This window comes from Orycteropus afer, unplaced genomic scaffold, assembly GCF_000298275.1.
Source record: "Orycteropus afer afer isolate SDZICR_OR568_19922 unplaced genomic scaffold, OryAfe1.0 scaffold00034, whole genome shotgun sequence".
NCBI classification, from domain to species: Eukaryota; Metazoa; Chordata; class Mammalia; order Tubulidentata; family Orycteropodidae; genus Orycteropus; species Orycteropus afer.
In genome coordinates, this window is record NW_006921621.1 from 2,752,642 (window position 1) to 2,767,393 (window position 14,752).

General features: G+C 36.8%; 1 protein-coding gene across 1 annotated transcript in view; it reads left to right on the top strand.

The window, feature by feature from the left end:
- Positions 1-14,752, top strand: part of PKHD1 (PKHD1 ciliary IPT domain containing fibrocystin/polyductin) — a 774,619-nt gene that overhangs the window by 512,465 nt on the left and 247,402 nt on the right. The window contains exons 53-54 of the mRNA XM_007936280.1: positions 6,812-6,925; positions 7,648-7,735. Coding sequence (XP_007934471.1) covers positions 6,812-6,925; positions 7,648-7,735 — 202 coding nt within the window. The remainder of the gene's footprint in view (positions 1-6,811; positions 6,926-7,647; positions 7,736-14,752) is intronic.

Sequence of the window (14,752 nt, forward strand, 5' to 3'; positions counted from 1 at the left end):
TAACAGTATACTGAACAACTTTGGACATTCTCTGCCCATGTTGTTTGTTGTTATTAGGTGCTGCCAAGTCATCTCTGACTCATAGGGACCTTATGTACAACAGAATGAAACACTGCCTGGTCCTGTGCCAGACACATGATCCTTGCTATACCTGAGCCCATTGTTGCAGCCACTGTGTCAATCCATCTTATTGAGGGCCTTCCCCTCTTTCATTGACCCTCCAGTTTACCAACCATGATATCCTTCTGCAGGGAATGGTTCCTTTTGACAACATGGCCAAATTAGGTGAGACGATGTTTGACCATTCTCGGTTCCAAGGAGCATTCTAGCTGCACTTCCTCCAGGACAGATTTGTTAGTTCTTTTAGCAGTCCATGGTACTCTCAGTATTCTCTGCCAACACTGCAACTCAAAAGCATCAACTCTTCTTCAGTCTTCCTTATTCATTGTCCAGTTCTCACATGCATAATAGGTGATTGAAGATACCATGGCTTGGGTTAGGTGCACCTTAGTCTTCAAGGAGACATATTTGCTCTTCATCACTTGAAAGAGGTCTTTTGCAGCAGATCTGCCCATTGCAGTATATCATGTGATGTTTTCACTGTTGTGTCCATTTCTGTTGATTGTAGAACCAAATAATATGAAATCTTTGACAACTTCTATCTTTTCTCCATTTATTGTGATGCAGTTTATTGGTCCACTTGCAAGGATTTTTGTTTTCTTTATGTTGAGGTGCAATCCGTACTGCAGACTAGTCTTCAGTCTGCATCAGTAAGTGTTTCAAGTCATCCTCATTTGCAGCAAGCAAAGTTGTGTTGTCTGCATATTGCAGGTTGTTACTGAGTCTTCCCCCAATCTAATGCCACGCTCTTCTTCATATAGTCCAGCTTCTCAGATTATTTGCTCAGCATACAGATTGAATACATATGGTGAAAGGATACAACCCTGAAGCACTCCCTTCTCAATTTTAAACCAAACAATATCCCCTTGTTCTGTTCAAATGACAGCCTCCTGATCTATGTACAGGTTCCTCATGAGTACAATTAAGTGTGCTGTAATTCCCATTCTTCTCAATGTTATCCATAATTTGTTATGATTCACACAATCAAATGCTTTTGTCTATATTACATATTATTTAATCTTTTCTCATATTACATATTATTTCCTTAGCATAAGTTCTTTGAAATAAATTTATGTAGCAAAGAGTATAGACATTTTAATGCACAAAATGGAGCATTTAATTCAAAATCATAGATGGCTTTTAAAAGTAAATTACAGTGCAGACAAGTCTAATGAGTTGATTAGGAGTTAAGAAAGATGAATGTGAAGAATATAAAAGGTTGAGGAATTTCACTACATAGAGAAGACTGGAGGGAATAAGAAGTAATTCAGTGTGGGTTGGCTTAGTTACAAGGTTTTGAGAGTCATATTGATTAAGTGGGCTTAAGTGTAAACTAGATTTATACTTGATCCAATCAAAGAGTATTAGTTAATAAAATAATAAAAAGTCCTTTTCCCCTTTACTTACCTTTTGAAGTTCACGGAAGCCATTTGTACCATATTCCCTGAATCATTACAACAGCTATTTTTTTGTATACCAGAACTTATTTTCTTCCATCTCCCCAGGTATTTTTATGATCTGGAACATATTCTGTTTCCCCTCCATTGCCCACAATCATGCTAAGTAGTGTCAACTTCCCTTTCCTATTCCTCCATGTCCCTGTGCTCTGGGATGGTAGTTATTAAATCTAAGGCCCAACTTTACCATTTATTTTAACTTTACCACTTATTATTAACTTTACACTTGCTTCTAAGCTGTGTAATCTTTGATGTGTGCCTTAATCTCTCTGTCTACCAGACTGTGTAACTATCTATAAAATCATGCTATCAAAATACCTTACATGTCTTTGCATCACAATAACAATTATTTCCTCTCATTATGAGTATCTAAATTACTCCAGGTTGAAAATGCCTCTTGCTACAGTTTGGAGCAATAGTTAAGCACTCAACTGCTGACTGGAAGGTTGACTATTCAAATCCACCAGCCATCACATGGGAGAAAGACCTGATGATCTGTTCCCGTAGAGGTTAAAGCCAAGGACACCCTATGGGGCAATTCTGCTCTGTCATATAGACTCACTGTGAGTCAGAATCAACCCCACAGCACATCACCACCACCACACACCACTTAGGAGCAGCTTGAAAGAGGAAAACCAGGGATGAACCTCATTATCCTGAGACTTCTCTCAGAATTAGCTATTCTGATTTTGGGACAAAGGCCATGTTGGAGAGAGTGCCTCGTTCTTTATTAGATTTGGGAATAAAATGAGTAGTCCAGCATTTAAGACTTTCTCTTCACCAGTTCTTACAAATTCAAGAAGCACTGCATTTTTATGTTATGTTGTTGTTGTTATGTGCCGTCGAGTCGGCCCCGACTCATAGCGACCCCTCCTTGGGTTTCCGAGGCAGTATCACTACGGAAGTAGGATTGCCCAACCTTATAGTAGCACATATTTCCTTCTCTTAGGGCACTATTCTTTCTTCCCTGTCCCTATTCTCTATCTCTCCCTCCCCCCAAGTTATAGAAAAAAGAATTCCAACTCTGGTCATCACAGATACCAAAGATCACGGCAGGCTGACTAATTTTGCCCAGACTTTCTGAAAAAGCTCCACATGTGCTGCAGTTTTGGGTTGCATAATTGATTTAATCTCTGATTTGAGAGGAACGCTGAACTCTTTTTGTGGGACTCTGCATACATTTCTCTAGGGCAAAAACTGTCCTACTTTTTCTATCCACTATCTGTTTAGTGCTAGGCCATTTTTTTTTCCTCAAGACTCTTAACTACCCTCCGTGAAATAAATGAAATCACAGTTGGAAAACAGCTTACTGGACAGACTTATAACTGCAAATAAGAGTTACACCACACACATTTGCTTTAACATTTTCCTCCTCTATTTCCCTTCTTTTTGCTCTAGCACATCCTTATTTTGGCTGAGAGGATACATTAGGGGCTCATCTGATCACTCGCATTGCCTATACTTCTCAATGGAAATGCACAGGCTGTGGGTTCTAATCCTTATCCATTCTTTGCTTTACTTTATGACTTTAGACAGATTTACATACCTCTTTGGGTCCTGCTTTCAATAGTCCTTAATAAAATAATGACTGTGAAGGGTGACTGTAAAGATAAGCACATAGTAGGCTGTAGGCTTTTAATGAGCCTTTTTGACTAACCTGCTATATATGACTAGCCAACTGGGGGTTGTTGTTGTTGTGTGCTGTCGAGTCTATTCTGATTCATAGAGACCCTATTGACAGAATAGAACTGCTCTATAGGGAGCTCTGGTAGCATAGTGCCTAAGGCATTTGACTGCTAACCAGATGGCTGGTGGTTCAAACCCACCAGCCACTCCTTGGAAGGAAGATGGGGCAATCTACTTCCGTAGAGCTACACCTCAGAAACCCAAAAGGGGTTGCTATGAGTTGAAATCGACTTGACGGCAGTGACTTTGGTTTGCTTTTTGGTTTATAGCAGTTCCTAAGCTCTACTCTTTACTGTATTTGGCAACTTCATTTTTAGTTATTTAAAAAGGAATTCTAAACAAAAAAAGGTTGCTTTGGTTTAAGATAGTTTTTATGAACCTGTCTGATACAGTGTATAATTTGAGAATTACCTTTGCATTAAGTGGTGGTGTCGATTGCAGTTCTGACTCATAACAACCGTAAGTACAACAGAACAAAACATGGCCCAGTCCTGTGCCATTTACAATCATTGCTATGTTGGAGACTATTGTTGTAGCTACTGTGTCAATCTATCTTGTTGAAGGTCTTCCTCTTCTTTGATGCCTCTCTGCTTTACCAAGCATGATATCCTTCTCCAGGGACTGGTCCCTTCTGTTAAAAGTATGACCAAAAGTACAAGGCACTGTTCCCTCCTAACCAGAGTATGAGATACCATCCTTGCTTCTAAAGAGTGTTCTGATTATACTTTTTCCAAGACAAATTTGTTCATTCTTAAGGCAGTCCATGGTATATTCAATATTGTTCACGAGCACTGTGATTCAAAGGCATAGATTCTTCAGTCTTCCTTAGTCATTGTTCAGCTTTCACATGCATATGAGGCAATTGACGATACCATGGCTTAGGTCAGGTGCACCTCAGTCCTCAAAGTGTTATCTTTCCTTTTTAAAGCTTCAAGAGATCTTTTGCAGTAAATTAGCACAATGAAACATGTCATTTGATTTCTTAACTGTTGCTCCATGCATTTTGATTGTGGATACAGGTGAAATGAAATGCTTGACAATGTCAGTATTTTCTGCATTTATCAAGATGTTGCTTATTGGTCCAGTTGTGAGGATTTTTGCATTATTTACATTGAGGTGTAATCCATACTGAAGACTATAGTCTTTGATGTTATGAGTAAGTGCTTCAAGTTTTCTTCACTTTCAGTAAGCATGGTTGTGTCATTTGCATAGATTAGGTTGTTAATGAGTCTTCCTCCAATCCTGACGCTTCATACTTCTTCATATAGTCCAGCTTCTCAGATTATTTGCTCAAGGTAGAGACTGAATAAGTGGTGTGGAAAGATTACAACACAGATGCATACTTTTCTGGATTTTAAATAATGCAGCATCCCCTTGTTCTGTTCAAATCTCACTAGTTACTTTTTGAAAAATTGATCTCATTTATTAATTTCTATACTCTCAGATACATTTTCCAATGAAAATAACCTTCTTTGGGTCCATACTCCCTAACACTATCTCAGCACATTCCCTAAACAATTGTCAGACTGTAAAAGTGACCAGAACTACACTGTATACATTAGTGGAATAAGGTCAGAGTTTAATTATTAGCTGCTGTCTGAATTATTAGGAGCTTTGGTGGCATAATGGTTAAAGCATTTGGCCATAAACCAAAAGGTTGGAACTTTGAACCTACAAACCACTCTGTGGGAGAAAGAGGAAGCAGTCTACTTCTCTAAAGATTTACAGCCTTGGAAACCCTATGGGGTAGCTCTATTCTGTCCTAAAGTGTTTCTGTAAGTTGGAATCAACTTGATGGCAGTAGGTTTGGTTTTTTTGGTCTGAGTTGTTGTTCTTGTGTACCACTGAGTTGACGCCTATTCACAGTGAACATATAGGACAGACTAGAACTTCTCCATAGGGTTTTCAAGGCCATAATCTTTATGGAAGCAGACTGCCTCATTTTTCTTCTACAGAGAAGCTGGTAAGTTTGCACCATTGACCTTTCTGCTATCTGCTAAGCACTTAACACTATGCAACCAGGGCATACTATTAATGGATTTTTGTCCTTATGCTATTAAAAGAATTTAGATTTAGAAAATGATCTATTACTCTGCTAAAGTAATGGAGGCAGCATCTTCTGACTTCCTTTAACTTCACAAGAGGAAGACACCATCACCATCAACAGCTCAAACCTTGTTCCTATGAGGCCAGACATGCGGCTCCCCCCCCGCCCCCCAGTCCTCTTACCAGCCTTGATGCTAACCATCCCTCCTGCATCATCTGCCTCTTCTCTGCTTGGTTTAATAATTTGCTGCAGTGGCTACACAGAACTCACAGATTATGGGGTTCCTTCAGCCTCCAGGAGCGCTTATTTTGAGCCTGGAAGAGTGACAAAAGCAACCAATCCCAACATAAGAGTTCTACACATGAGAGAGAGAGAGAGAGAGAACTTTCCCACATTACTTCGTGCTCCTCCAATGGAAATACCCCAGGTGGATGACTTTAACAATCAGGAGTTTAAATTGCATGGTGCAACCCAGAAATCTAGTGGAAGTTACAAAGACTATGCCTAGATAAGCCATACCATTACAACGCATACTCATTCAACAAAATGCTTAGCATAACAAGATTTTTAAATATAGAGTCTTACTAGCTGGAAAAATTTGGACAAGTCTTTTAATTTTTAAACTTCTTTAGAAAAATTTAAATAGAGATTAAAAAAAATATTTTCTTAGGCTTGTTATAAGGATCAAATGCTATGATGTCTGTAAAGCGATTTGGTGATCTAGCCTTAGATGGTGTATCAGTCAGGTTTTGCTATAATGATGGTGTATAACAAATAATCTCAACATCTCAGTGCCTTATAACAAATGTTTATGTTAGTCTCAACTGAACTTGGCCCCAGGTCTGTTAAGGCCTGATTCATATACCTCCTCATTGAAAGAGTAGAGGCTATGTAGAAACTATACTTTTCATGATGGAGAAGAGCACTGAGAAGTCTGGGGGAAACTTGCTAAGCCTCTTAAAGCATCAGATCAGAACTGATGGCATACTATAAGTTCTACCCAAATTCTATTGGACAAAGCAAGTTACACAACTAGGCTAAATATCAGAAATTCAGGAAAGTATACTCCACCTTGAAAAAAAAAAAAGATGAAGGAATATAGCTGAATAGGAATTCAATCTCTCACAGAGTTTAATCCATCTTATTATTTTTTTCTCTTCTTTCATGTGTGTAATTGTTGACTCTTCTGCATATGTTGTTGTTATTATGTGCCATCGAGTTGGACCCGACTCACAGCGACCCCTCCTTGGGTTTCCGAGGCAGTATCACTATGGAAATAGATTTAGATTGCCCCATCTTCCTTCTGAGAAGTGGCTGGTGGGTTTGAACTGCCATCCTTCTGGTTAGCAGTCAAGTGCCTTAGGCACTATGCTACCACAGCTCCTTATAGTCTACTTTATATTATTTACTTAGACATTCCTGCAACTGCATCACAATCCCCCCCACCCCGTTTCTTTTAATTTAAAATTACTTTGAATGATAGACATTTCTCTGCAAACAGGTACTTTAGACAATCCGTTAAAAAAAGAACAAAAGCTTCTGATCCTCCTTCGGGCTTCAGAGGGAGTCTTTTGTGACCGTCTCAATGGAATTCAGGTTGACCCAGGAACAATTGGTAAGAGCATACTAAAATATGTATTAAAATTGAAATATATATGTATTGTGTGTATCTGATGGAGAAATACCATTCATAGAACAGCTACTAAATACCAGGCATTCTTTTAGGTGATTTATGTTTATTATTTCATTTACCAGCTCCGCTATATGCAGTGTCTATTTTACAAATACCAAAACTAAATCTCAGAGAGGATAACCAGTTTACAGAAGAACTCACAACTTATATATATATATCATGACTATATATATATATATATATATATATATATATATCTCCAAATTCTGAATGTATGTGTGTGTGTGTATATATATATATATATATATATATATATATATATCCAGATATATACATATCCAAATTCTGAATGTATCCAAATTACATGTATCTCCAGAACTTTCAATTAGCAGCCAAGCACATTAACGGTTTGCCCTACCCAGTTAGCCATTAGAGTGGTCTGTCTCTCAGCTTTTAAATGATTGTGATGTGGTATAGCATTCATTTCTCTATAGACCTTGAGTTTCATATCCCTCAGATATATGTATATATATTTGACCTGATATAAAATATTTAAATTTTCTTTTTCTGATGAAATAAAGACTTTCATGTATCATTTCTATATCATATATTTTGCACATTAATTTCAGGGATGTAGTTTACTTATGTGTTCTTAATTCCTCTGAAAGATTTTCCTTTTCATATGTTGTACCTTCTATTTTCAGGGGTTTATGGAAAAGTTCAGCTTCACAGTGCTTATCCTAAGAAATCTTGGACACATCTTGGAGCTGATATTGCCTCAGGAAATGAGAGGTAGGGAATAAGTCAGTAGGAATTTGTTTGATTCAGTTTATTTTGCTTCTGCTTGAGGTTTTATTACAACATGAAATTAAATTTTAGATTGTTGTTGTTGCTGTTCTGTGCCATTGAGTCGGACCCAACTCATAGCGACCCCTCCTTGGGTTTCCGAGGCAGTATCAATATGGAAGTAGATTGCCCCATCTTCCTTCTGAGGAGTAATTCAAAGATAAAAAAATAAGATAGAAAAATAAGATACTAAAGGGGCAAATAATGTCTATATTATATTAGAAGGGGAACACAGAAAGCAAAGTCAGGGGAGGAACTAGGAGTAAATTTGAGATAATACTTATTTACTATTAATAAAATCTCAAAAAATGAGGGTTCTGTGAGGCAAGAGGTGAAAGATGAGGTGTAAATACAATAGTCTCAGGTGAAAAGGTAGCTAGCTGGTTTAGAGAGAGACAGAAGTAAAATGGTAATGACATAAAGCATATAAGAGTCTTAAGGAATTTAAGGGGAGCTCTGGTGGTGTAGTGCCTAAGGCATTTGACTGCTAACCAGAAGCTTGGCAGTTCAAAGCCACTACTACTCCTCTGAAGGAAGGTTGGGCAATCTACTTCTGTAGTGATACTGCCTCGAAAACCCAAGGAGGGATCACTATGAGTCAGGTCCGACTCAACGGCAGTGTTAAGGAATTTAACATGCAATAACAGAATTTAATAATGCATCAGAGGCGGTAAAGAACAGAATCATTGAATTGAGTAGGTAATATGAAGAACAGATGGGTGCAGTACTGCCTGAATGCAGAAGACAAAAATGGAGGGATAAGCATAATGAAAAAGAAGGTATTAGAAATAGAGAATAGGAAATCAAAAGCCACACATAGGAAATTACTCTTCTTTAATGAGACCAGACTGTGTAACTATAATAGAAAACAAATAATAAAAAAACTATAGCTGAAATACACAGCAAACTTGGGAGTACTTAAATTTAACTTGAACCAATCAATGTCAGGGAGCTCTGGTGGCATAATGCCTAAGGCATTTGACTGCTAACCGGAAGGCTGGTGGTTCAAACCTACCAGCCACTCTTTGGAAGGGAGACTGGGCAATCTACTCTGTAGAGATACCATCTTGGAAACCCAAGGAGGGGTCACTACGAGTTGAATCAACTCGAGGGCAGTGAGTTACTGAGTTTGTAATCAGTGTCAAGAATAATAATTGTTACATACCCTCACAGTAAAAGAAAACAGAGGCAAGGAGTAAAAAAGAAAAGCAGAGGGGGAAGTAAAGTTTACTAACCTCAGAATTCTCCTTTACAATTTTAACTGTAGGAAGATTTTAGTGCTACATCTACAAACATTTAAGAAAAAAAAAAAAAAAAAGAGTATGACTACATAATTGGATACCCTGCTGCAGTGTAGTAAATTACTTTGTGTGGCTTTTCTACCCATAAGTCTTTGTAAACTCCAAAGTGGGTTTTGCTATGAGCAACTGAGGAGCTCCTGATTGCTGAAGGTGTCCACCTGGAGTATTTCTGTTGGGAGTGGCACAAAACAATGTTCTGGGAGGTGCCCACTCTCTCAGGTGCTTAGAGTTCTGATGCTATAATTGGCTAGTTTGACCACCCTGCGGGCTCTAAAGGAGACCTCCTGGAGGCAGAACTCTCTCTGACTGCTGGTTGAGGAAGACGTGCTGCCGAAAGAGACACGCACCCCTGAAAGAGACACGTGCTGCTGGGAAAGAGATGCAAGAGACACACATCACTGAGTGAGACACCGAGGGACCAGCACTGCTGGGAAAGAGACTGTGAGAGACTGTTGGCCGAGGGACGGTGGGCTGGGAGAGAGACTGAGCGTTCTTCCTGAACTTGAGTTGTAGCCTGGTGCTTCCCTAATAAACCCCATAATCTGCGAGTTTCTGTGTGGCCACTGCAGTGAATTATTGAACCCAGGAAAGAGGTGGTGGGTGCTTTGGGAGGAACGGTTGGAACAAGGGCTGGAGGGAGGCAGCATATCTGGCCTTGCAGTAATAGGCCTTGGTTTACTGCTGGTAATCCTGCCTTCCCCTCGTAGGGTTAGAGGAGGTCAGAACATGTGGCCTCCTCGCCGTTTTTGCACCTGCTAAGATTCCATGAGCAGGTGAAAGCAAATAAAAGATATTCTTTGCTTTTAAAGAAGTGGCAAAATGCAATAGAGTGTTCTAATCAAGACATTAACCTCAACTTAAAATTTAAGAATAAAGGTGCTAATGGTAAGCATTGTAATAACTTAAATATAATATGCTGTAAATATAGTTATCAAAGCAAGAAAAATTCTTGCAGAAGACAAATCAAGGGATAAGCATAATGGAAAGAAGGTGTTAGAAATAGGGAACAGAAAAATTCTAATAGGTTTTCTTAAAAAATAAACTTCATAAAATTTGAGAAGTTAATAATTCTCAAATAAAATCTGGTCTGTAGTGATAAGAAAGTGAAAGTGGGACATAAGTTCCTATGAGGCTTTCAGTTGTAAGCAGTAAATATGCATCAATTTATTCCCAACCAGAGTTTTTATTTATTTAAATAGTTTTTATTTGCCATTGAGTAGATTTCGATTCATGGTGACCCTATGTATACACAGTAAAACTGTTCCATAGTGTTTTCAAGGCCATGCCTTTTCTGAAGCAGGTTTGGTAGTCCTCTGGCTGGATTTCAATTGCCAACCTTTCAGCAAGTAGTCAACCACCTAGGAACTCTGGGAAAATAGAATACATACTTTTCAAATCAGCAAAGAGAAAGGAATGAAAGAAATCATAAAATAAATAGGAAAAGAGAAAAAAGTGAAATAGTAAGAAAACAATAATAAAAATAAAAACCTATAAAAGATAACAGAAATAAGAATGAATCTGCCAGTTATACAAACAAAATATACTTACTGAAATGATGTTATATTGAAAAAGGTTAAAAATAAAAATATAATTATATTTTCTTTTACCAGAGGAGAATGTAAAGCCAATTTATACAAATTTAAAGTTTAATATGGATTAGAATGAATCATTTAAATGGAAGCATAAGCTTCAAAATTATAAAAAAAAAGAATTAAAAATCAAAATAAAGATGTAAAACTGGTCAAATAAATACATTTTAGATTAATACGGCTTCACTCTCCAGTGAGACTTTAACAGTCAGGAGACATTTATAGCAGCTATCATAATATGGAAATACATAAAGCATAATCTGTCAGAAATAATGAGGGGACTACACAGGAACAAAAATAGTAATGAAAGATTTTTACTTATGTCTTTCAGTTCTTCTGGCAGTCCATAGTACATTGAATATTCTTCATAGATACTAAAATTCAAATGCATCAATTCTTCTTTGGTCTTCCTTATTCATTGTCCAGCTTTTACATGTTTATAAGGTGATTGAAAATTCCATGACTTGGATCAGGTACAAAGATGTCAAAGTGTAACATCTTTGTTTTTGAACACTTTAAAAGAGAGATCTTTTGCAGCAGGTTTTCCCAATGCAACATGTCGTTTGATTTCTTGACTGCTGCTTCCATGGGCATTGATTATGGGTCTAAGTAAGAGGAAATCCTTGACAACTTCAAAATTCAATATTTTCTCTGTTTATTATCATGTTACTTATTGTATATGCCATGGACTGCCAGAAGAACATACAAATATGTCTTGGAAGAAGTACAGTCAGACTGCTCCTTTGAAACAAGGATGACCTTGTCTCATATACTAAGGACATGTTATCAGGCGGGACCAGTCCCTGGAGAAGTACATCATGTTTGGTAAAGTACTGGATCAGCAAAAATGACAAAGACCTTTAATGAGATAGATTGACAAAGTCGCTGCAACAGTGGGCTCAAACAGCAATGATTATGAGAATGATGCAGGACTGGGCAGTGTTTCATTCCATTGTACATAGGGTCGCTATGGGTTGGAACTGACTTTACAACATCTAACAACAACTTTCAGTTCTTAACTTTTCAATTAGGTTTAAAAAGATAGAAAAAATGTAAATGTATTAAAACCAATTTAATATGTATAGCTCAAACTCTTTACCTAAGTACCAGAGATTATACATTTTTCTACTGCCAATGGACTATTTATAGTATGTGTGTGCATAAATGGAAATTATATATAATCAAATTGTTAATTATATTTAATTACTATGATAAATAAGTTATTTTAAGTTATTTAATTAATTTGATAAATTTAATTATTTAAAAAAACTTTAACAAATGGTACAGGATATGATCACAATATGTTAAACACAGAGATTAAAACAACATATAAGCCAAAAATTTCAATCTCTTACAAAATGAAAAAAGAAAAGAAAACCCACTCCTAAATAACTTTCTATCAAAAAGGAGATCAAAACTTTACCCACCTGAGAAATAATGATGAGAGTACTATACATGAGTCATGGCCAAATATGCCATCACATTAAAGGTTTCATTATTGAATAAGAAAATACATAAATAAATTAAGCTGTCAATATGAAAGAACAGATACAAAATAATCCATAAGCCTAATGAAATCAGTCAGTACAGGATGAAGGCAGAAATTAGTGAATTTGAAAATAGATTAGTAGACTTGAATTTTTTTAAAAGTGTTATTGGCTTAATATTTTACTTTACTCGTTATCTTAGTTATCTTGTGCTGCTGTAACAGAAATACCACAAGTATACGGCTTTGACAAACAGAAACTTATTATCTCACAGTTCAGGAGGCTAGAAGTCTGAATTCAGGGTACCAACTCTAGGTGGTGCCTCTTAACTCTTGAGAGTAAGTCCCTGTCATCAATTTTCCCCTAGGTCTAGGAGTTTCTCAGTGCAAGGATCCCAGGTCAAAGATACACTCTGCTCCAGGCTCTTCTTTCTTGGTGGTAGGAGGTCCCCCTTCTTTACTCTCATCCCTCTCCTTTTGCCTCTTGTAAGATAAAAGGTGAAGTAAGTCACACCTCAGGGAAATTCCCCTTTCATCAGATCAAGGCTGTGCCCTAGATAGGGGTGTTATGTCCTACCTTAATCCCTTTACAAAGGATGGCTGATCAAATAAAATCACATAATGGAGGATGATTATATCATTATGTAACTGCCAAAGCACTGAGAATCATGGGCCAACCCAGTTAATACATATTTTGGGGAGACACAGTTCAATCCATGACAGTGATACAAAGAAAACAATATATAAAGTCAGAAATAATAATTCAAATGTAACAGTTAAAGAAGAGATTAAAATTGTACTATAAAAATGTATATATCTATATAAGGAGCTCTGGTGGTGTGATGGTTAAGACATTTGGCTGCTAACCAAAAGGTTGGTGGTTCAAACTCACCAGCTCTGTGGAAGAAAGATGAGGCTGTCTGCTTCTGTAAAGATTTGTTGTTGTTGTTATGTGCCATTGAGTCGGACCCTACTCATAGCGACCCCTCCTTGGGTTTCCGAGGTGGTATCACTACGGAAGTAATTGCCCGACCTTCCTTCCAAGGAGTGCTGGTGCGTTTGAACTGCCAGCCTTCTGGTAAGCAGTCAAGTGCCTTAGGTACTATGCTACCAGAGCTCCTCTGTAAAGATTTACAGCCTTGGAAACCCAATGGAGGTCTCTGTAAGTCAGAATTGACTCAATGGCAATGAGTTTGGTTTGGAGTTTTTTTGATATACCTATATATTATCATCTGGAAATTTTTGAGAAGAATGATAATAATATAAATTATCATAACTGTCTAAAATATACTAAAACTGAAAGAATCACTAATAGTGAAAGACATACAGCTATCAAAGATTTGTCTCCAAGAATATATTTGGCTCAAATTTATAGCAAGTTCTTTCAATCATTTAAATCAGACACTTTCCTGTGTTATATAGTATGTCCTATAGCACAGGAAAATATCAAGCTTCTCCATTGATCTTAAGAATAAGCTGAATACTAATTTTTAAAACATCTGCTAAGATAACTTTAAAAAAAAGTAAACTGCCACAAAATCCCATTGTAAATACAAAAAAAAAAAAAAAAAAATCCTAAATAGAATAGCAACAAGTGAAATCCAGTAATTGATTAGAAGAAAAAAGTCACGATTTAATATTCAAGTAAACAAGAATGGTTCATAACAAAGTAATCAATTACTATAATATCTTAGCACTAGCTATAATGTTTTAAAACATAACCATTTTAGCAGAAAACAAAAAGTCATTTATAGATTCAACATACATTCTTGGAATAAACGCTTATTTAATTAAGTCTATAATGGTGCTTAAGGGGAAGACCTTCAAAAAGATGGATTGACACAGTGGCTGCAACAATGGGCTCAAGTATAGCAAGGATTGTGAGGATGGTGCATGACTGGACAGTGTTTCATTCTGTTGTGCATAGGGTTGCTGTGAGTCAGAGCCAGCTCAATGGCACCTAACAACAAATAAGGGTGCTTCTTTTAAATCAGTGTTTCTTAGCAGTGTACTTCAGCCATTAGTTGAGAATCACTGCTTTAAAAAATAAAGAATCTCACCCAAATGGTTAACTTTGTTTTTTGGAAAAACATTCTTATGAAAAAGTATGTGCTATATATTAAAATAGTCAGTAAATATTATTATTAAATCACCTAGTGTAATAAGTCAAGAAGAAGATCTTAAGATTTAACTATGCTTTTTTGGTAGATTAATCATCTGAAAAACTGTTGGCTGTGTTCAATAAATGCACAAAATCAATAGCTTCTATGTGTGTGAGCAATTATCTTAAATTATAATGCAAAATTACAATTTAAAATTGCAATTTAAAGTATCTAGAAATAAACTGAATAAGTATAGATCCTAGAAAAGTTAGACTACAAAACACTATTCAGAGACATAATAGATTATAATAAATGATTTATAACCTAAATAGGTAGATTTTAGAATATTTGGCATATTCTAAAAATGCCAAATCTGATTCAATTTTAATCACATATTGTTGTTGTTGTTATTTGCCATCGAGTCGGCCCTGACTCATAGCGACCCCTCCTTGGGTTTCCGAGGCAGTATCACTACAGAAGTAGGA